Source organism: Pezoporus occidentalis, unplaced genomic scaffold, assembly GCF_034315485.1.
Source record: "Pezoporus occidentalis ecotype Australia unplaced genomic scaffold, CSIRO_AGI_Poc_V1 ctg140, whole genome shotgun sequence".
Classification (NCBI taxonomy): Eukaryota; Metazoa; Chordata; class Aves; order Psittaciformes; family Psittacidae; genus Pezoporus; species Pezoporus occidentalis.
The window spans coordinates 896,163-920,133 of NW_026913210.1; the positions used below are offsets into that span (position 1 = coordinate 896,163).

Below are 23,971 nucleotides of genomic sequence, written 5' to 3' on the forward strand. Positions count from 1 at the left end.
GTACCGACTGGACTGCTCAGGGAAAAGACATCTAACGTACAATACACTTTTGGGACTAAGATATCAGGTCCTTGTAATGTAATCCTTAAAATGGCAGTAACAAAGGTGAAAACCACTGAGTTACCTCTGAACATCCTCTCCACAGATAACATTGATCGAGGCTGCAGAACCTTATTCCAGGGAAGAGGGAAAACAGGGAATAAAACACTTTCCCATCCAGAAAGTCAATAAAACAAATCAACAGAGTCTTTAATAGCAATTTATTATAATTAAAAGTAACAAGTAGGTTTAAATCCTTTTAAAAAAAAAAATCTAGTATAACACACGTCTGCTATAGTTCTATGAAACCTATGGCAAAATTGTATCCCCAAATCACACCATTCTGCCTCATCCTCACAGACATCTGTGGTGTGGGACACAAAACAGAGAGAGACTGCCCTACACAGCATTTGTCACAATGATAAGAATGACCATTAGGCCTAAAAATGCTACAAGTTATTCTGTAAGAGCTATTAAGTATAACTTTTCTCCTTTGCTCATATTGCTGGAAAAATCAAATAACTCACACAGTTTTTGGTGAAGCCGTAAGAATATTTTAAGAACTGTATTTCCCCCTCTTCTTTGCTGCTAAAATTTTCTTTTCTTCTTTTCTCCTCCTTGAAGACACAGCTGCCCCATTCCAGGTAACAAATCTGCAGTGACGTTTGCAGTCACTCTCCACACAGCATGACTTATTTCCTTCACATTCTGAAGACAGTGCTCAGCTCTAGCACTTAACCTTTAACAGTACTGAGGAACAACCTGGCAGCACACTTTTCAGGAATACTACATGCTCATATATTAATCTCCAGCTTCGTGGGAGCTCTAGAGCTTAAGTTAAGCTCCAGCTAAGTACTCAAGATAGCTAACTTACAGCTAGCTCAGATCCATGTAAAGCAGCAGCAGCCAGATGCTGCAGGACAGATGCATCTTCATGTCACAGCTGTTCACAAAAGCCCTGAGCAAGTCATAATACTGTTCATCAGTGGCTTGGAGGACCAAAAAAAAACGAGTCTCCACAAGCAAGCACACATACTGCTGAAAAGGAAGGGTGGTCCTAATCTTGTCAAGCATTTAATGTGTTGAATTTAAGCTTCAGTGTTAGTCAATATTCAAAAGTAAGCAGAAGCTCATGAGTGCAACCTTTCTGGCTAGCAGAAATGTAGCGAAGGAAGGAACAGAGCACAGGTACACTAAAAAAAAAAAAAAAAAGCAGAAGCCACTCAGATGCGGCTTGTACATGCTTTCAGGTACAGAAGAACGTTTGTTCTTCAGGAGCAGATCCCTTAGGTGGATATATCATAGAATCACAGAACAGTTAGAGCTGGAAAGGACCTTAAGATCATCTAGTTTCAACCCCCCTGCCATGGGCAGGGACACCTCACACTAAACCATGTCACCCAAGGCTCTGTCCAACCCAGCCTTGAACTGCTAGGGATGGAGCATTCAAGACTTCCTTGGGCAACCCATTCCAGTGCTTCACCACCCTCACAGTAAAGAACTCCTCCTTATCTGCATGAACTTTAAGTAGCTTGTTGTCCTGGGTTCAGCAGTAGCAGTCATTTTTCTCCTTCTTGGTAGCTGGTGTAGTGCAGTGTTTTGACTTCCAGCTTGAGAACAGCGTTGGTGAAGCCGATGTTTTCGGTTGTTGCTAAGTGATGTTTACCCTGACCAAGGACTCTGTGAGCCTCATGCTCTGCCAGGGAGGAGGGGAGGCCAGGAGGAAGCAGAGACGGGGCGCCTGACCCAAACTGACCAAAGAGGTATCCCATACCACAGCACGTCATGCCCAGGGTGTAACTGGGAGTTAGCCGGAAGGGCTGGGAGACGGCAGGGTTGGAGGAGGTATCGGTCGGAGCTTGGTCGGGCTTGGGGGGCTAGTTATCGGTCGGCTGGTGGTGAGGTGTTGTATTCTCTTCCCTTGTTATTTCCTTTATCATTATTATCATTGGTGGTAGCAGTAGTGATCTGTGTTATACCTTAGTTACTAAACTGTTCTTATCTCAACCCGTGGGAGTTGCATTCTTTTTTTCGATTCTCCTCTCCGTCCCTCCGAGAGCAGGGGGAGGGCAAGAAAGGGGGGGAAGTGAGCGAACGAATTACCTGACTGGGTTTAAACCACGACACTTGTGGAATTGGGAAGCTCAGTGAAAGCAAATCAGTAAGCAGCTTCACATACTTCTATATCCACTCTGAACTTGGAGAGTCATGGAAAAAACCATAAACACAATCATAGGATAAACATATGGAGGAGGTAATAGATCAACAAACTCTAGGAACAGACTCCAGTTGTTCTTCAACAGCAGTTCACACTCTTACCTAAGCAGACATACAAGTTAAACTCCAGGAGAAAATATGGTGTTAAATTTACTCAATTAAAACTTTTTTGGAGTTTGCTGTCAGCTGGGTATCTTGGGGAATAAAAACCAAAACCCAAACAATGCTTACAGCAAAACTGCAAAATCCTGTCATACCTAACATCCTAAACTATTATCTTGCTTTGTGAATGTACCTAACAGTTTATGAACATCCACACTTACTCAATAATACTTTAATAACTTCTGAGCTGGCCACTAAACCATCCATACAGTAGCAATGCCAACACAAAAGGAAAAGCTCAACTAAGATGCTTAATAACAGATAGTTTGCCAAACCAAATAGCATTTGCTTCCAAAAAATGCCATTTTCTGTTTTGTTCTCCTCCTCCCTCCCTTGTTTCACTTAGTGTTTCCCCTTTTGCCCATCTCTAACAACCAGCCACCATGGGCAAACACAGAAGTCGTGAAAAGGTCCCTTTCATTGTAAGTCTCATCCCATGTATGTAAACACACAAAGAATCACCTGTCTAATCACTGTCTTTCAAGTACTCAGGAAGTTCAAATGGCTATTATTATTCCTCTAACTAAAAAGTACATAGACCTATGATATCTTTGACTTTTCTACTGGTATTAATGTCTTAAAATGGAAATACTTCCAATTACTTCTGTAGCTATGATAGCCTATATTCAAATTCATCAGGGAAAATAAAGATCAACTTTAAGGATAATTAATAACCTGGTATTTTTAAAAATATTTCTAGTATTTTTTTGTGGTCCCTTATCACAGACCGTTTTCAAGGTAACTCAGAACCCACTCTACCCACATCCAAATCAACCAACTAACCAACCAAACAAGGAAACCCCAACTGAAAACCAATCACCCCAATATCTAAGTTGTTTAATACTTGTATTGCAGAAAGTACATTCAGGTAAAGTTCTGCAGTGTAAACATACAGTTCTGACTTCTTTTCTTCAACCACTATTTAAAATTTGAGAGTTCTTTCTATTGGCTAAATACTCAGATGCAACTACAGGAATGCAAACACTCACTTCAGATACACTGAACTGACCCAGAGCAGCATAAACCCCCTGCTTTCAAGATACGTACCTACCACATAAAGAAGCCTGAAGAAGAAAATCATGCTCCCACTTAAAAACAGCACTAACCAGTGCATAATATTGGTTACTCTATCTAGATCAAATACTGTGTGTATTCCCAAATGTAAAAATAAAATTGCACAAATTGCATGCAACTGTACATAGTGCAGTTCAAGCAATACTGAGGTGTTCTCCTTGTTTTTGTGAAGCATGTGGGCAATAGCAAACTGCAGGGCGGTAATTGTAATGCAGTCTTTGGGTTTCTTCTTCCACAGAAACACACAAAGCTATTGTTATTTTAAAAGACTCTAGCCCACAACAGGGGGACTTTAAAAAAATCTAGCTGTGACAACTGTACTGTGAAGAATTGCTGGATTTCCTTATATATGTCCAGATTACCCAAATGGACTTTTCATTAGAAGTCCTTTACTAGAACTCCTTTTTCATAAACCACACACCAAAAAAAGGTGCTTTCTGTTTTGATTACATACAATTGTTCATCAGGTGAAAGAAGAGGAAGGTAGCTTATTATATCATAAAACTAACCTCATCTTATGAAGCGTATGTAGTATACATAATTAAAGGGTCCAGTTAAGCATCACCACATACTAACCCTTCATATTTGTATAAGATGACCAGCTATAAAGTTGTAACTACTGAAACTGTACACAGGTGCCTTGGTAAACCACACTGATATTACATCCCACAACTGCCTCTGCTCTGGGGTAATTTTTGTCCATTTCATCTATTCAGCCGCTGTGTTACCACTTCCCGGTACATGATGGAGATATATATCAGGAGAAGAAAAATTACAAAGAAATCATCCAAGAAGCCCAGAATTCCAAAGAGAGCTTCAGGAAGAAAATCCAGGGGTGAAGCCAGGTAAAGCAAGGCTCCAAGCAAGCAGAGGAATATTCTGATGCGAAACATCCAGAAGAGGCCCCCAACGGAAAACATCTCCCTGAAAGCATGCCGCAATAAGGTGGGCAGATCCATAATTCTTTCCATAATCTATAAGAGAGAAACCAAAAGTTAGTATTTTGCTTTAGCAACAGATCCATGCTATATTTGTCTTCAGTTAGTCTGAAGTTTCTATTACTACATTACAGCTTTCGAATCTGTTAGTTTGTAAGAAAACCAAACAGTAAGACAGGACTTCCTGGATTTAGTTTTGCTGGGAAAAAAGTCAGATTTAGAATATATATGTTTTCAAGAAACAGTGAAATTGTGTCATTCTATACCATAAACCATACATTTAACTCACTGCAAAATACACTGGCATCTATAAAAAAGGAAAAGCAGTGACTACTAGAGTAAATCAAATGACTGAGAAAGTGAGAACAGGTTAACTGTAGTGAAATATTGATTAGAATGGAAGACAATTAGGGATTGCAAGAAAAAAGTAACAAGTGAAGTACAATAGATTGCAGTTCTTTAGAAACTCACTCCCCCATCCCTGGCTTATAACCAGTGACTCACATAACTTTCCAAAAGATGGATCAGCCTTCAAAGTAAATTAAAGAACCTTTAAATGAATCTATTCCTGCCTCCTTTCCATTTTACTACTATGATTCTGTATCTGACTACTCAGTAGAAAATATTCACATTTTTGTTGTGTGTCTTTTTTTTTTATACTGCTTCCTTTGCCTACTCTACAGAGTTTCTACACAGAGCCATGAATTAAAAAGAGTTATTGGCAAGGCTGCAAAAATTCTCAAGAAAGGAATTTTGCATGTGGTTAAGGCAACACACCCTGTATAAATCAAAGACAATTTATCTAGTCTGATAAGGGTTTTAATGCAGACTTCTGGCATGACCTCAGACAGGTCACTGGGGACTAGACACAGAGCCCTCAGAAAGGTCTAATGGAGCCTGAAAGGTAGATTCAAACTATTCTGTATCAAAAGTATAACTGTTTTGTGGTTTAGAATGTGAAAAAAAAATAAAAATTCCATCTTGCACCTCTTATGTCTCTTTGGATTACAGATTTTTCTTGCTAATGTTTTCTTACTATATCCAAATTCAATGAACAGACGTAGAGAAGTGGGAAAGTTACTAGTATGCAAGTGCATGCATTTTACCTTGTGGATAAGAACATGCACATAGAAGACAGGCTCACCAGATTGATTTTGTAAAGTTCACAGAACTTCAACCATTTCGCTTAGCTATTTAGAAAAAAAAAATAAATCCTGTTTCCTTCACTGAGGGAGCAGAACAAAGACTGCAAAATCTGAGGAAGAGCAGAACTCCAGATTCTTCTAATTGATGTAAAGAGATCAATCAAGTAAATATTCTTCCTTATACGCCATGTATTTCAATAAGCATTTTTACTGACTAATCTTTTCAAGGTTGTAATTAAAAAAGATCTTAACACATAAATTGGGAACTCAAAGCTTACTAGAAGCTCTCACTTGCAACAAAAATGCAAGTTTCCATACTTTTCACATGGGTCATGGATTTGCCTTAATTATATAAATATAAATTCCCATAGTCCCTAAGCATCATGAAGAGAAAATTCATAATGGGGCGTGGGAAGGGTTGGGGTAAAGGGAAAAAAACCCACAAAAAATACTGTTAAACTTCCCTAAAATCACTGACTTCCACCCAAATCTTCCCCAAACTTACAGATCTGGGCTGTCCTGAGAACCTCCGATTGTAATCATTAACATCTTGAAATACTTGGGCTGCATCCTGCTGATCTTCACTGAACAGCGGTAAAAACAATGTTACCTAGGCACAGCAGGGAGATTCTGTTACACGTGCAACTGTCTTTTACATGCAGACATTGTAAACTACCAATGAAAATCACAAACTTCAGTTAACTACACAGTTGTTTAGTTGAATATTTAGTAGCAAAATAAAATGCAAAATGACTAACATGGATACTGCTGCTAAGTTTTAACAAATTAATTGCTTACAACTCTCTATAGAATATTAATTTTTTAAAAAAGATTGTTAATAACAAGCATAAGAACCCTCTTTCTAAGACGGGATTACGGGAAATTTTTCTAAAACCTAAGTTTTTTATGTTTCAGAAGTGGGACAGATGATCTGGATAAAAAAAAGTTAATTTGCCAAATTAATCTAGTTTTGTGTCTTAAACTGAAAACCAAATAAAGAAACTAATGGCACCATTCTTCTTCCATCTTTAGAATGGCCTTGCATTTCAGGACACAAGCAGCAAAACTCACACTTTTCCACATGGGCATTCAAACCAAGACCAAGGAGAGTAATAATTAATAATAAACAGGAAAAGATTTTAACCATCAGCTCTTTCATAAGCACAGAGAATTCTTCTATGTTCTTGAGCTAATTTTCATGTAAACATAGAAAAACACGTACGGTCATATTCATGTGTATCTTATGTTACCTTTCTGTATAGGAGTTTCTGAAAACGCATTTAGAAGCAATGTTCAGGTATCAAACGCAGATTATCACAGGAAACAGTTCAAATTATTACAATCTTCAAAAACACCTGGCCACTAAATATTTATCTTGTATCTGCGCAGCAGTCACATTTAGCAAATGACACCATGGGCCCATCTATGTTCAACTCCTAGCCCTGCCTTCTGCCTTCAACAAACCTTCTGTATGACTCACGCTGTTCATGTGTACGTACTTCTATCCCCTATTTATAAATCAGACCTGACTTCTCCTGTGTTACAGAATGAGAATGAATGCATAACTGTGTCAGCAGCACCATCCAATTTACCTGTTATTCAGAAGAACGTAGAAGAATATCTATATATGGACACAAGCACACACACATGCAAATCACTTATTTTCCCCTTTTCCATCTTCATCATCTTTATTTTTTGTGTCCCTCACCTCACTTGCTAAATTCTAAACTCACTCATTCATCCTGTAGTCATACCTATCTTTCTTTTCTCTGTGTTCTTACAGTCATTTGTCCTGCTAATACAGACAATTAAAGTAGCTTATAATGTATGGGCAAGAGCATCAAGCATGTTATATAATTCATCAGAAGGTAACAGCTCTGTAGTTGTGCAGTTAAAATAAAGATGTACTTTATTTTATATATATATAGTGTATATTTTGTTAAAATATACATTATAAAACTCAGAGATCCTATGTGTTAATGAGTTGCAGGGACATATTTCAAACTGACAATGTAAGTAAGCTGTGTAGGAAGTTAATGCTTGCTCTACAAAGCCCATATTAATAATACATTCAAACTAAAATAGGGACAAAATAAGAAATTAACACTGTTTTTTTTGCTGGGGAGAGAAGGAAGGGAGAGGGTACTTCTGAGAAACCAGTTAGTATACTGCCTATTGCCAGTCTTCCACAACAGCCAGGTCTTTAAGTTGCAAGTTCTGGTAATGAAGTTATGTAACATCCAAAACAGAAAGCATGGAAAAATCAGAGTTAAGATCTTATGATTTTATGTTTTCATATACTCCTTTACAGAAAAATGGCTGAGTTATCAGTGGCTGCTCACTTAAATTTGAGTTGCAGGAACAATCTGCATTTTTTAAAGCCGTTTGGCAAAGCAAAGTGTTATACAAACAAAATAATGTCCACCATCTATGTCTCACATATCCATATTCTTTCAGCTTCTCGGCCTTCTGTCAGTCTCCCTACTGCAGTTCACATGTAAGTGCTTTTTAGGTAAGCTACACTAGATAGCTAAACTATCAGGCCCATGATTACTTAAAATATTACCGTTTGTCTGCAGATTGGGCAACGGATGGCACCAAGCCATGAGCCATACCTCCAGTAGGCAATAATGCAGGAACCTGATGAAGGTAAGTTACAGACATTTAATCTTCTGAGTTGAAACACGCACTGCATGAAATAGCATGCTACACACCAAGGGAAAAAATAGAAGTGTATAAGCAGTTAGGTTAAACCTATCTTTGCTGGTATAATTTTGTATATAGCATTCACTGAAGATACCAACAACTGATATGTTCAAATTGAGTGCTGTTAAGTGCAGAAAAATTCTGATAGGTTCAATTGTATTATTAAAGTATCATTAACTGAAAAGACAGAAGACTTCTTAATCATTAACTGAAGAAGCAAATAATTAAAAATTTTACCAGTTTAAAATTTAGAAGTCACAAAAATATGAAGAGATATAAAATTTATCATAAAAAACTGGCTTTATTAATGGATGAAGGAATATATAAAAATCTGAATACTTCAACTGTTTTCCAAATTTGTAAATTCTTTTGCTTAAATGACTAGGCATGGTATGCATTATATACTCCATAAAATCAGATGAACGCAGTTAAAGAATCTTCCTGGGAACACAAAGAAGAGGCAGCAGCTACACAGGGCATTTCTATATAAATTTGAATCACAGGCCCCAAAGAAAGAGGCAAACACTTTAAGCATTGTGAACTTAACCTTAATTCTTCAGGGCTTCCAAGAAAAAAAACCCAACACTCTGAGAAAAAGATAACACCAGACAGAATTTTTTACTCTTTCTAAACTGCTTCTTTTAAATGGTGCATTTCCAAGTGTTTTTCAGCGTCTCCATTTTTTTACTAACTGGAAACAAATTACACTCTCTACCTTTGACATCTTTAAATTAACTGTAGACTTAATCCTGATAGCACAGAAAAACAGCACATTCTCAATCTGACTTGTTTATTCACAAATATTTTCTCAGCAATTGATGTAAAAATTATTTCGAATGCACATTAGAAGATAAGCAGCTAAAATCAAACAGAACTTTGCATTAAGGTGACTATACTAGCGCTAAAAGTTTGTGTTTCTGTTCTGGTTTTATCTTTGCAGCTTAGTTTTTTTTTATTTTGTTTTTCTTGCTTACCACAGAAAAGATGTCCACAGTTTGTTTCTATAGGAAATGTAGCCTGCTGCAAACAGACTGGACAGGACATATCTGTATAGAAGTGAAGTCTATCATCGGCAGAAGCATCCTGCTGGAACACAACAGAAATGCAGTGTTAGAGATACCATTTTTATACATGTCTACGGAGTTAAAAAAAAATAAATAACCTAGTGTTCATTCACTAGAAGTCAAACAATCAAATGTAAAACTATGTGAAATGAAAGAGAAACATATCTAAATCAAAAAAATCAAACATAATTAAAAGCAAAAACTGATACACTAGGCCAGTTCTTCTTGTGACAAGCCCATTATTTTCCCTTCATCTGTTCTATAAGTGTGTCCTTCAATCCAGCTAAAGACCACAGGGAAAGAACCACCTTGGTCCTTCATATTGTTAGGTTAGACATGCTGACACATGAATAACAACTCAGACTGAGACTTGTACTTCATTTCCCTAAGTAGTTCTGTCCAGAGCCAGGTAACTAAACTGTATTGCTGCCAGTTGCAATATTCAGTGTTCCCAAGCCCAAGGACAGACATTAGCTTGTGTATGTCAATGCCATGAAATATATTTTCTCCCAATTTTCTCATATTTATCTTCCACATAAATAGGCACTGTAGTTAAAAATCTGCCATTATTTCAAGAAGTAATATGACGAAAGACTCTCCTCAATACTCTCCAAAAATATGGCTTGTCACTCTCAGGCTGGCACTTGGCAAGTTCCAGTAACCTGGCCTAGACCCACCCATCCTCTCCTCTACATGTCAGAATTGCATGCAGTTATAGAAGGGTTGAGGTTTGAAGGATGTTTAAAAACCATGTAGTCCAACTTCTCTGCCATGGGCAGGGACATGTCACTACCTTAGGCTCTTCAAAGTCCCATCCAATCTGACTTTCAGTTCAAAAACACTGCTCCTTGTCTTGTCAGTAAAGGCTTTGGTAAAAGTTTCTCTCTGTCTGTCTTTGTTCACTGGCTCTTACTGCTGTGCCACTGTTCTGCTACACATAGGTTATCAGCGTAAACATCTAACCCCTGCACTGTGGCAGCAAGCTGTATTCCAGATTTCCTTTCCTTTACCACTAAGGCCCCAGAACATTGAGGAATCGCACAACATAATCTAACATACTCCACCTTGTGGCAAAAACTTGTCTGCAAAAAGAGCCAGCCGAATATTTAATTTTAATTACTTATTCATTTAAAAAGCCTATGTTATTTCATTACTTGATAAAGTTCAAAGATGCATCTGTATAGTAAGTAAGCTTCCACAACTTTCAAGACCAGCTTCTTCCAGAACCTCAGAGAAGTCTACACTACCCAAAATGAGATAGTTAAATGAAGCCAACATTTGGCACAACACCTGCTCTGTTTGAAGCTGCTGACGAAGAGCTCGCACTAGCTCTTGATTTTCTGGGTGTATGTTCTGATGTTCATTTCTGTGAAAGGAAATACAAGCAATAAGAAAAACTGAACACTGTGGCCCAACATTGAAAAACAACTGATTGGGGAAAAAAAAAAAAAAGGAACTTGAACAAAGGGTAAAAATCATTCCTTCCTGCTATAAAGGATTGTAAAGGAAGTACACAAATAATTAACAAAACAGGACATGTATTCTAGATCCTAAAGTTACTCTGGACATTTAAAGCTGTACAGCAGCACGACTTTTCAAAGAGACTCCATAATCAATCATTAAATCATGTTTAAACTAGATTTTTATTTGAAACAAAATCAAGCTATTAACACGCAAAAAAATAATGTTGCTTGAAAGTTATATATTTATTATGCAGAAATATTTTCTGTCTCCATTGCTAAATTTTGAATTGTTGGTCTACTCATAAATTTCTTCAGTTTTTCAGTCATTCCCTAAGTTACAATATTGAAAAAACCTAATTATTTCATCTGCTACATGAAAGATAAAGACATAACGTTTACATAAGAAGGGGTAGGCAAACTCTTAGATTTAGAATGTTGAATTTATGTAACTATCAGCAGACTGGATATAAAAAGAAATCACTCCTTTTAAATCAGTCTTTAAAAAGACTCTATAGGCTCTGAGACTCTAACATGAAGAAAACTTCAGGTTAGAGGTGCCAAGGGGAATCACAGGAAGCGACTCACTGAAGAAAGAAGGCTGGATACAATACAAGTTTGAAATTCAAAAGCATAATGGGAACAGAATTAGAATTTAAAATTATGGTAACAAAATTAAGAGGTGTTGAGTTATAATAAATATGAGTCAATACCATCATATTCAAAACTGTGAGACCTTTTTATGCTTTATTTATTCATATGTATTTCAAAGGTGATACATTCTCCTCAGCACTGTTGAGGTCTCAGCTGGATTCTGTTTTCCATTTTGGGCTAAATGCATAAAAACATGTAGCAAAGTTGGAGGAAGTTCAGAAGAGAATAAAAGCTACTGCCCACATTTTTTAAACATTTCAGAAAGAGTGAAGAAATGTCACTTCATATAAAGACTGCTCATGGAGAAAAAAAGGGAGAGGATAAGGCTTTCATTCTATAAATATGAGCAATTATTTCTCAGAGTTAACCAAGGTTGGTGGAAAAACATTTCTAACCACTAAGTGTACAAAATCATAAAAGGTTACCTCAGGGTATTGTGATCTATCTTTGACTGAAAGTTAAATCAAAAATTAGGTTGCACTGTTTCGAGGGATGATCTAGAAAAGTTGATCCTTTGTCAGAGCTGAGGGCTGGACTGGATGAATTTTTAGGATCTTTTCTGGTTGCAGTTCTATTTACATAATTTCCTCCACAGCTCTAGCAGCTTCTGCAATATTTTCCTTCATTTGATGTGGGCAGTCATAATACTGCCTTACTGCTATCTTTAACATTTGGTGTCCTTCATTCTTTCTTCAGAGGAACAGACAAACCCCGTGTTTCTAATGCTAATAATTACATGCTTATCTGTAAAGATAACCCCACTAATGTGGGTGACATATATGGAAGTTACATGATGGGAATCTTACATTAAAACCCTTCCAGCTCATCTTGTGTCTCCATGAGTCAGACTTTGTGCATGCTGTCTGTCATTCATGTTATATATATGAAAGTATTTTCCTGTTCAGATGCTACCAATTAGCATATTTTTCACCTTCAGTTTGCCAGGACTTTGATATATATCGAAAATTCAATTAAAATCACACACAAATAGTAAGTGTGAATTATAAGCCAGTTTATTCTGATTCCTTCACAAACAACTTACTGCAAATTTTCTGCTAAAGTGTTCATTTTATACTACGTTGAACACATGAGAAAATTTGTAGAGCTGTAGAGGTACAGTATGTGCAACATCTGTCACTTATGTGTAAGATGCTGAGGTAGCGAACACTGAGGAGTGTCCAGGAAGGGACAGCACAGGTCAAGACATATCAAATTCATAACTTCTGTTATTCTATTAGTATGAGAAAATAAATCAAATAAATTCAAACCAGTATGGTTTTATGTCATTAAAGGCATTACCAATGCCAGAAAGAAATAAAGTTAGATGGGGAGTCTTTTAGTTTCCCCATTTTCAAGTGTTAGCACGTAAAAGGACGTAATCTTTCCATGATGTGGAAAAATGTAGTATGTATCACAAAGAGCCCCACCAATCTATAATAACCAGGAGGAAGGCTGCCTGAATGATCAGTGTGCAGCTTCACACAGGGAAAGTGAGGGACAGTACTCATGGAGACTGGTGTATTACTGTGCAGTGACGGCCATTGTTAATTTCCAAGGATTAAGATCTCAATTTTGCTGAAAGTACCAATTTAATCTTATAATGAAACCACTTGATGGGATAGAAATTAAGAGAAAAAGTTTTAAACCTGCAGATACATAAACATGGGTTGGGTAAGTCATCTGGGACAAGTAAGGAATCTCCGATACAAAGCACTGGAGGGTCAAGCTCCCTTTAATTTGTTTGCTAAATTAAATTTTCACAGTCTCATTGGTAATGTGACAACCTACCCGCAAGTTTAAAAGATGATGGAAAAAGCTAGCTGCATTTTATGGAAATTTATAAGTCAAAGACATACAGGCTATGCAGAAGTATCTTACAGTGACTGAACTAAACATCTACAACTTGGTATATATGTTAATTACTCTTAATAAGTTCCTCCACCAAAAGCAGAGAGACCTTCAGTTCAGGCCCTGATGTGATGCTTCACTGAGTTCTCACTGATGGAAACAAGTACGCTAGCCATATCCCTTAACAGTTCTTTCCACATTTCACTTCTGTCCCCTAAAATCCACTGCAACCTACACTCCTTGCTGCCTACTTGAAGTTTTCATTCAGTTCCTACAACCTTCTTCACTACCCTAAGCCTTCTTTCATGTATTTTTATCCAGGACCTGTTCCTACCCAACTTAAGTATTTCAGATGTCACATACTGAAGTATGGGCTGGCAAAGAGATATGGGTAATGGACGCAGTGTAAGGAATACACAGATCACTGTATTGCCTAATATAACTAGAGAAGAAAAAGGAAACACAAGTTACAAATGTTAAAAGTATCAGTATCAGGGGTAAAAAAATTGTGAGAGCAGAGCAAAAAAAAAATAAAAAAGGAACTCCAAAGGAACTCTTGAAGCCATCTGAATAACTGAAACAGCAAGAAAAGCAAGGTGAAGTGCATATGCTTCTCTTAGATTTCTTTGATATTGCCTGATCCTGAACAGCAGCACAGACCTGCAGTCCAACCAAGCATTCACACTCTGATTTGTTCTGTAGCTTGCTCCCAAATACTTCCTACTCGGCAAAGACTTATTTTCCCAAAACGCATAAGCTAAGGAATTTGCCAAGTTGAAAGGAAAATCTCTGAAATGAAAACCAGCTTTTATTACTTGTTCATTACAGTTACTGAATTTCGACTTTAATATTTTGCTTTATGGAAAGCATATTATAGCCCACTGTTTTCCAACATATTGTTTTATAAAACGAATCAGACACTTTATTCATGTTTGGGGTTTTGTTGGGGTCTTTTCTATGGAAGAAGGCTGCAACTAGAACATATGCTGGTGGATTATATCCAGTCTTAATTGTGGAGTGACTACTGACAAATCTGTCCATTGTAACCAAACATGACAGACACACCAGCCATACAAACTGTAAATTCAGCCATCTTCAGTCTTAAGGAATGATGAAATTATTCACTTTGATCATCTGAAGAGTTAAACTTCACTTCTAAGAAATGCATCATTTCATTCTACCTGAATTAAATAATGAAAATCTGCCAAGCAATCAAACAGAGTAAGTGATCAATCATTTCGTTAATGTCAAAAATCACAGTTGTTTTATATACTAATATAAAAAATCGTTGAGAAAGTTAGAATTTTACAAACACAGATATGTTGATTCCTGTCAATATAATCTCACCTTAAAAGCGTATACACCAGAGCAGCAATGAAAGTGAAACTGAGCACAATTGCCACCAGTACCTGGTCACTTATTCCTTCTATAACTGAATCATTATCAAGCTTCAAACTCTGAACTTCTGCTTGGTGACTGGCCATCACAGCTCTAAAATGTAAAAAGAAATATATACATGTACATATATATGCACATTAAAATACACATATGCTCACGTGCATTTTAAACAGTTTCAAATAATATGCATAAACATCTATTCATAGAAACAATAAATTCCTAAAGCAACAGAATAGTCACTGGGGAAAAAATGGTAAAAGAAGAGGGAACAGACACGTTTTTACCAAACACTGAGCTTGCTGCAGAGGGCTGCAAAGCATTTGTCTAGCCCAGTATCACACAAGTCTTAAATGACTGTGCTGTGATCTAAAGACATTTTTTTTAAACCTCAGTCAGATTCTTTACCTGGGAATCTTTACCAGATAACTTCCCCAGGAATAGGTTACTGCTGAATAAGACATATTCTAAGGACAGCTCATTTTAAAAAAGCATAACGACTCTGCACTATCAAGGATTTTAGCTATTATACAACACATGATTTCTGCTAAACTGAGACAATGTAGAAACCTAACTTGCACCATTTCTGTGAAGAAAAAAGCAAGGACATTTGGAGGTTAGCTGTTTTATAGAGTGTTAAGCACCCATTTAGATACAGAGGAATGATCTGACGCACTATTTTATGTGTCCTTGCTATGCGTAATCATTCTACAGCTGGAAACATGAGAAAAACTTGTCAGAGTCTTATCAGGCCTCCCTAATTAGACTAGTTTGGTTTATATTCATTTCACATACGCAAAAATCAGAATGCTTTGTCAATGCTAAGAGTTATTAATCTCCAGCATTAACCTACAGCTGGAGACAAGCAAAATAAAACAGTTTCCAACACTGCTAAATCACTCCTGTTGCAATCAGGAAGTGAAATGAACTACAACTGTGAATATTACCAATCCAGGAGAACAATACTAATTCTGGCAAATGACCAAGAAGTCATATCTAAACTGTGTCCATACACAATCAAAGTACTTTTCATACAGAGCTGACATAAAATCTCAGCATCAATTTATGAGGTCAGGTAAGACAGGTTATCACTTACTTTACACATCCTAGTCCAGTGTGTGTGCATAAGCTTGCAAGCTTTCATCAGTGTTTCTCTCTGCTTCACAGCTCACGTGTAATTTTTTAATTTGAATGTTGCTGTCTAGCAAATATCACCAGACACTGTGGCCTTAAATTAACTGCAATTAATTGAAATGGAATACAGGTCATGAGGATTTTAGTGGATACCTGTAATAACTACCCTGGCAAGATTTCAATATGCTAGTCTACTGCTAACATAGAAGTGTCATCTTTTTATCATCTTTTCCATATAATAGTTATTCTCACTCTCCAGATCTTTTCTTGTATGAGCTGTGGAGCTTTTTCCAAACTTCCTCACATTGTGGGAGCTGCCCTCTAAAGCAGCAATGCAAGAGAAGATGGTATAGTTTAACACTATTGTAAAAAAGGATAAATGGCATAATTAAGTACCCTAAGAGCAGAGAAAACTCATGGAGAACAAAGGGTAGATTCCTTTAATTGTTGTACTTTGGGGCTTCCATGGTGAAAATAAAAATGAAAAGATGAAGCATATGTGAAGTGAAACAAACTAAGTTATCTTAAGTGTCCCCATCTGAACTGATATTACTACTTCTGTAACTATAGTCACAATTTTTGCTAATTACATCTTTCCATAAGCAACTGTGTCACAGTTTAACTACTGTAATGTCAATTAGTATTTAGAGAGAGTAAATTCTCTCAAAGGTGAAATACCAGTGTACCCTGTTTAAAGTAGGTCAAAATTGACACAGGTTTCATAGACACTCACATGTATATGTTCGTATATAATGAGAAAAAGATCAGATCTTTGTGGAAAGGTCTTACACAGGAACTAGAGCTTATGCCAGAAGTTGTAGCATTTGTCTAGGCAGCTAGTTATGAAATTATATTGCTGTAGTTAAATCCATGAGTCCTCCATGTGGAGGTTTTCTGAGCAGCAGTTCCTTCATACTGAGGATCTGGACTGGTAGGTGTGCTCAACATTCCCAACCCATATACTTAATTTCTTTGCATATCCAATACCAAAGATGCATCTCCTTTTTATAATATGTCATTCTGACATTCTCAGTTTCCACAACTGTATTTCAGGCAGTGTGCTTGTACCTTCAACTTCTACATTTTCTCTCCTTAAGTACCATCATCAGCCCACTAATTTCTGCTGTGTTACACTGCCATTTCTGGGTTCATCACTCAGAACAAAACAAGAAGAAAATGGCAAGGAACTGGTATGTGATGATTCCTCCACTGTCTTGCATCAGCTGTGTTTGAATAGACCAACAAGCTAATAACAACTATATCCCATTAAGTACTATGCAGGTTTTGGGGGGGTTTTGGTTCATTGGTTTGGTTGTTTTTGTGTTGTTGTTGTTTTTGGGTGTTGTGTTTTTTTGTTTTTTTTTTTTTTTTCCAGAAATACACACTGTAGTAGAGACATATAGATAATTTAACCGCATGTTTGGAAGACAAGTGTATCTCTGTGTTCGCTGACACCTGAAAGGCACCTGTGTCACTGCTTGTTTGGGGTACTCTGAAGCCAACACATGAGTTGTCAGTATCACACAAAGAAAACTCAATTTCCTCCAACAGCCTTCAAGACATCCACTCTCTTTCACTCTCTGCAAGTTCCTTGCAACAACACGCTTAATCCTTATCCACCCACCATCAACAGCACTCACTACATCTGCTCACGCACTCTTCTTGAAATAGCATACTATGGCGCCAAGCTTAGCAGCAGAACAAGAAATGCACAGATGATCACCTTCTCTTCCTTCCTGCACATAACCCCTGTTATTTGTATTTACTTCGCACATCGACTTACCACATAGGACTTTTTCAATGACAATTTTCACACAAACGTAGTGTCCAGAAGAAATTCATGCAGTCTTTCTGGTTATATAAAATGGCACTCCTCAAACACTTTGACTTCTCTTAGGTATCAATATTGCCAAGGTGTGTATAGAGGGGGGAGTGGAAGTCCTTGGGACTTCCCTGAAGCTGGGAGTGTGGCTCAGTCCCTCTCCCAGCTGCTTCTATTACTAAGTTCTACAGAAGACAGGCTACCAATGCTTAAGGCTCACAAGTTTTAACTTACTTGCTGCTTATGGACAGCCAACAAATACTAAGCATATTCCCCTTATTACCTCTAGCACTTTTCTTCTGAATCAGATCATTGCGCAGGAGGGCTGACATGAATGGTGTAGCCTAGGAACTACAAACAGAAGGGTTTCACTTCAAAAGATTAATACATACTTTTTCAGAAGTCATTCAAGCCTCAGTAGATGCAGCTGCAATCTCCTCTCACTCTTGTCTCTGGGTCAGCATGTGGAAAAAGCAATAGCTACAAAAGCACTGCTGAAATACACTGTTTGATGATTGTCTGGCTGAAGGAGGAAGTAATTTTCTGATTTCAAGTCTGTTTTGAACATTTTCAAAAAAAATATCTAGAACTGCAAGCTTGCACTTCATATTTCTTCAGGTGCAACCACAACAGCCCATGAACACATCTGCAGTTGTTTGAATAGACCAGATAACAGTTCTAAAACAGCTGCTAAGGAATCTTGCTTCCCAATGCATGTGTTCAGCAGGGTGCCCTTTCACCTAGTACAATTAAAAAGCGAGGTACAGTAGACTTAATTCTTAAAGATTGTAGCGAAGACCTTTCGGTCTTCAGAGACAACCAGTACTGACAAGGATTAAGTATGTCAGAAAAGACTTCTAGAACCAGACTTTATCATAGACATCTCATCTCTCCTAACATAATAACCAGTAATAATTTGATGTGGTATGTATTAAATTCAACTTTTTTATGTTGATCCATTACATTTGTCTGGTTATGCAAAAATAAGAGCATTTCATCAAATTTTTCACCATAGAATCCTTTTCAGATCAGAATTCTATACACAGGCTTTTCAGACATTAAATAATTTTAAAGTGTTTTTTTTCTCTGTAGATTTATACTACTTTTGTTTCTCTATACAATTGCAAAGAAGTTTTTAATGATGCCTATTTTTTTATACAAGAAATGAATTCTTGCCTACACTAGCTCTCAGAAAAGTACCAAATTAATAGAATGATTTCAAGGAAAAAAAGGCAGTAAGTAAAAATAGAAATGAAATTTAATAATAGAAATTAAATGAAAAAATCTTAATTTTTTAGAATTCATTTTTGGTTATACTCAAGATTTTTTTCTCTTTTTAGCCATTTAACAGCGATAGGTTTCTTAAATGAAAGCATAACCCCATCCTGTGCTACAGTTAGAGGATGAAAACCAAACCACATCTAACAACACTCACATGAAAATTGCAATTTTTACAATCACCCTCTGCATGTTAAAAGTATCGGTTACAAAGTTTAAAAATCCAACAGAAATGTTGGGCCTTTCTCCTACATTAAAAGAAACAACAAAAGAGCTCCAAATTTAGCTTCCAGCTTCATTTCATCACAACTTCAAACTACTGGTACTTTCTTGAAGCAAACCAATGCAACTGCAAAGCGACGTGAAAAAGGACAAGTAGGTACTCCTCCATTCCACTTGGGCTGGCTAAGCTACAGCTGGACTTTGCAGCACAGTACTTACACTGGGATCAGGTTTATCTGCATTAGGATTCTTGATAGCTACAGAATGTAAACAACCTCAGACTGAATTGTTCACAGAACACTTGAAACATTCCTCCCTCTATGACTAACTATGAACAATGTATGCAGGATTATGAAAAAAAAGAACTGAGCAATAATGCATTTAGAATGTCTTTTATTTTTGGAAAGTCATACAGATTACATTGAAATGTGAGGGCATGAGGACATACACTAGTGTGGATGTATTATTTCTTCATTTTTTCAGCTTTGAAAAGCATTATGAAGACTTTCAATGTTCAACATAAAGCACAGCTAGAATAATACCTCATGTTTTTTGTGAAATAAAGAAATGGAAAACAATTAGCGTTTGCCATGATATATTAAACACTTGTTGGAAGCTATCCAGAATCAGAACATCCCCTTCAGTATTCTGAAAAATTTAAACTTTTCCAATTTTATCACGGAATCACCACATGCTAATAGACTCTCAAAAGCACAGAGATTTTAGGACCCACTACCAAAGGAATATACAAGCACAGAGAAAGAGAAGCAGCTCTCCTCACGCCTGAGCAGTAAACAGTGAGATAATACACAGGCAATACTGCTGAGAAATACAAATTAATCACTAAGAGTAACATTTTATTGACTTTGACAGCATGGTAAAATTTGTTCAACATCTGAAAGATACGTTGGATAACAACATATCCTTTCAGGGATGGGCTGGGAGTGAACTGGATGAGAACAACGTTTGCATTTTTGTGGAGTAGTTTTGTTTTGTTTTATTTTGTTTAACTTAATTTTTATTTTGTGTATTTTCTTCTTGTTGCAGTACTGGCAACCAACCTCAGCTCTTGAAAATACATAAAATTAAGTCAGTGGTGGTGGACTGGGAGCAAGCGAGAAGCTGTAATTCCTTTTGCCAGCTGTCTTTCACTAGCAGAAGCATTAACTCCTGTTAAATATGATGCTTAATTTGTAGAGAACATATGTTTTCCATGATAAGCTAATTCCTCTCCAACTAGTAAAATACTGTGAGTCACATATTTTTTATGATGAAAAAAGCTTTAACTCCTCAAAATTCCCTTCCATGGCAAAAGGAATAACAAAATTTGACTTCAAGAAAAAAATTGTAACAACAGGTTTCTAATAATATTACCTGTTTTAGATAACAGTAATCCAGTTTTAAGAATTTAAACATACTAAAATGGAGCATATCTATTCCGTCACCCACCCTCTGCATGGATATTAGCTTACACTGAAATACCTAAAGCATAGAAAATTTAGTGATTTTTCTTTCATTTAAGAGAAAAACAGACAAAAATTTCCAAAATAAAGACGAATCTTTATATATGGAGCAATAATTGAGACCTCTCTCATCAGAATTTATCCAATTACTTCATGGTAGCAGCAGCTTGGGGCCACTGTCAGTGGTTGTGAATGGGACTTTGCAAATGTCCAGCATATGGACATTTACACAAAATGGGACATTTGCAAATCCAGGAAACTGAATCCTACAGTTATTTCAGCTCTCACTCATGAGAAGCTCAAAGGTATGTCTAGACTGCATCCAGAAAGAGTTAGCAACATCAGGTATTAAGCACGCATGATAAGCAGTAAACATCTAACTAGCCTAAATCAGCTACATCATGAGTTGATACATTTTATCCAGGTACTCCAGTGTACTAAAGGCGGATTTTGAAAAATGGCTGTAGACACATCATGTAATAAAACAGAAATAGGGAAAATGACAGATAGTGTACTTAAAAAAAGTTGTTTGGAGGAAACAAGGTTTATTAGTTTTTCATTTTTGTGTCTTATTTGAATAAAGCACACACAATAATCTCTAGTATTAAGTATCTCCATACCTTTCAAAAATCAGGAGGAGATCACCCAAAGGGGACACTTACTATGGGAATTAAAAAAAAAATAATAAATCAACTATAGCAACATACAAACTGACAAGCTATATTCTGTGAGAAGGTTGTTAAAGATGACCTGGAATAATCTTACTACTATTTAATGCAATCTGTTAATACAGCACTATTATGAGTTAGCAGCAACTTTGAAGTCACAAATCAGCTCAGCTGGTACAGCAAAATTATAGCCAAACTCAGCAGTACCATATTCAGTCATCTTCTCACCATAAGCTACTTTTGTTTTTGAGGACTATGTGGTCTACATTTATGTGTGTGCATGCGTTTTGCAAAAGAGAAAGAAAAAAGCATAAAGGGTCTTGCCAAAACAGGAGAGAGGACAATTTCAGTACGCAAATAATAATTTTGTTCAATACACCTTAAGAACTGACCAACTGAGGCACTTGCCTGGTAAGGTGAGATCTGCAAGGTCTGAGGTCAGCAGTCTTGGGGACACATTTTTCCCTGAAGAGAAAAAAATAAAATTTTATATATATATATATACATACATATATATATACATATATATATAGTCTACTTCTGCTGGCGTAATCACGCTTTCAAGTTAACAATACTACAGATGCAAACTCCAGATGCCATTTGGTAAGGGAATATAATGCTGAGTTAATACACCATGCTACTGGGGAAATATTTTTTTCATAAGCCTGAAACTATGTTGATTGCTTGAAGCAAAAGACAAATTCAGTGGTCTGTATAGCATTACTATTTGGAATGTCTGCCTGGGTGATGCATGACCTCTGTAAAACATTCTCCACAAAAGTTCCACTGAGGCTAAAACATGCTTAAAAGCATAGAGTTCTAATAAAAAATAGAAGGTGGAACTGAATTCATATGTAGATAGGAACCTGAGAGAGAACTGGCCTTCAGCTGGATTTTTGACTTTTCTGATCAGACAGGAAGAGAAAGGAAATACTATCAATTATGTTTACTGAAATACGGTAATACCTCAGCAAAGAATAAGGAGGCTTTAAATCTCTTAAGCACCCAAGAATTCTGTATTATAGAAAGTAATGCTTCTGAATGCAACCCTACATCTAAAATAGGCAGCAAGAGGGAAAGCATTACTGTGTTCACATCAACAAAACACAGAATGTAAGCTACATGTATGACAACAGGCAAGTGGAAAATGGGTACATAAAAGAAGATGAAGCAGAAAACCTTAAACACTGAAATATACCAGTGGAAGCACCTGTGTCAAAGCATATAGCTTAAGCATATAGCTTAAAGTACACATTAAAACTTTGAAGCGAAAGATACAGCCGTGCAGCTTATATAGATTTTTAAAATTTTTCAACTCATTCCCAAATGGGAAAGCTGGTCTTAAACGGAGAGACCAAAGCCATGACTTAAAAGTAAAACGAGCAGGTTGTACAATGAGATCAGTAAGAAGGTACTTTACTGGGAAAACCTGAGAATTGTCATACTGTCAAGCTTTTATAATACATTTTTAACTTGAAACCAGTTGGCACAAAGGAACACTCAGATTTTGTCAATGCTACCAACTTACAAAATGGAAGAACTGTCATGAAACAGGAACAAAGTGCTAGTTACTAGATCTGCAACCCTTCCTTTCTTGGTTGTTTATTCAACCCTCAGCTGTTATCAGGGCACTGGGCTTGCCATGTCACACATCATGCCAGCTGCTAACTGATAGGGAACTGTACAGCTTATCATGACATCCGACATTTTCATTGCAAACTTCAGGTGGGCCAAAACTGACTACCGGGAAGGAGCTTCTTGGACTCTTCAGGCAATCCCTTTGCAGCATAATGGAGAGCTACTCTGTCCGGGGCAGCAAAGGTGCAGAGCTGCTCCAGCCATGAAACACACTCCTTATCTTCAAGATTAAAAATTAATTGAATTACTTGCTGCTATTGCTAAATAAGTAAGTTTATTTTTATAATAACTAAACTTTACTACACGAGTTTTCATGAGAGGAAGTTAATGTCACTTTCTACTCCCAAAAGAGAGGAAAACCTCACAGAGACTACTCCTTTCACAGGCCAAGCCCTATTACTCACTAGCAAGAGAATGTCTGGGTGCAGAGTCCTCACAAGCCTACGCTCCCAAAGCCAGGGACTGCCGGGGTGCAGGGCGCTGCTGCAGGTCCCACTCAGCCCTGCCTAGGACAACCCCCGGGCAGCTCCAAACCGCCACAAGCCGTGGACAAGCAGGCACACAGATCAGGGGGCAGACCCCGTGTACGGCTGTGTCTCCCCCAGGCACGCCTCGGGGGCCCGGCGGCATTCAAGGCCTGCAGCGGACCGCTCCGCGCCTCGCTCCCCTGCAGAGCCGGTCCCCGCTTACTGCCACCCGCGGCAGTGGAGTCGAACACCGGGCCGGGCTGAAGGGCCGCGGCAGACACCCAGCGCGCCGCTCACACCTCCCGGGACCGACACCCCCCGCCCCCTCCCGCCGGTTCTAACGGGTTGGCAGTGCCGTGCGCCTCGGGCTGGGCGAGCCGAGGCCGCACCGCCGTCCCTTCCCCTCAGTGCCGTGCGCTGAAGCGCGGCCCCGCGCGGCGGTACCTCAGCAGCTCCCGGCGCTCACAGGGCCCGCCGCCGACCGCAGCCCCGCCCTCCTCCGCACCCCCCTCCCTGCCAGCGCCGCGTCCCGTCGCCTCCCGTCGAGTCTCCCCCGCCCTCGCGCGGCGGCCGCATG

At 37.8% G+C, this 23,971-nt stretch overlaps 1 protein-coding gene across 1 annotated transcript; it reads right to left on the bottom strand.

Moving 5' to 3' along the window:
- Positions 1-247: 247 nt before the first annotated feature.
- Positions 248-23,708, bottom strand: RNF170 (ring finger protein 170). The gene is given in 10 exon segments (XM_062609774.1): positions 248-1,570; positions 2,165-4,466; positions 6,081-6,185; positions 8,142-8,215; positions 9,256-9,364; positions 10,636-10,711; positions 14,655-14,798; positions 21,694-21,754; positions 23,373-23,445; positions 23,447-23,708. Coding segments are annotated over 9 exon segments (1,023 nt in total). The 5' UTR covers positions 23,558-23,708; the 3' UTR covers positions 248-1,570; positions 2,165-4,196.
- Between the last annotated feature and the right edge of the window lie 263 nt (positions 23,709-23,971).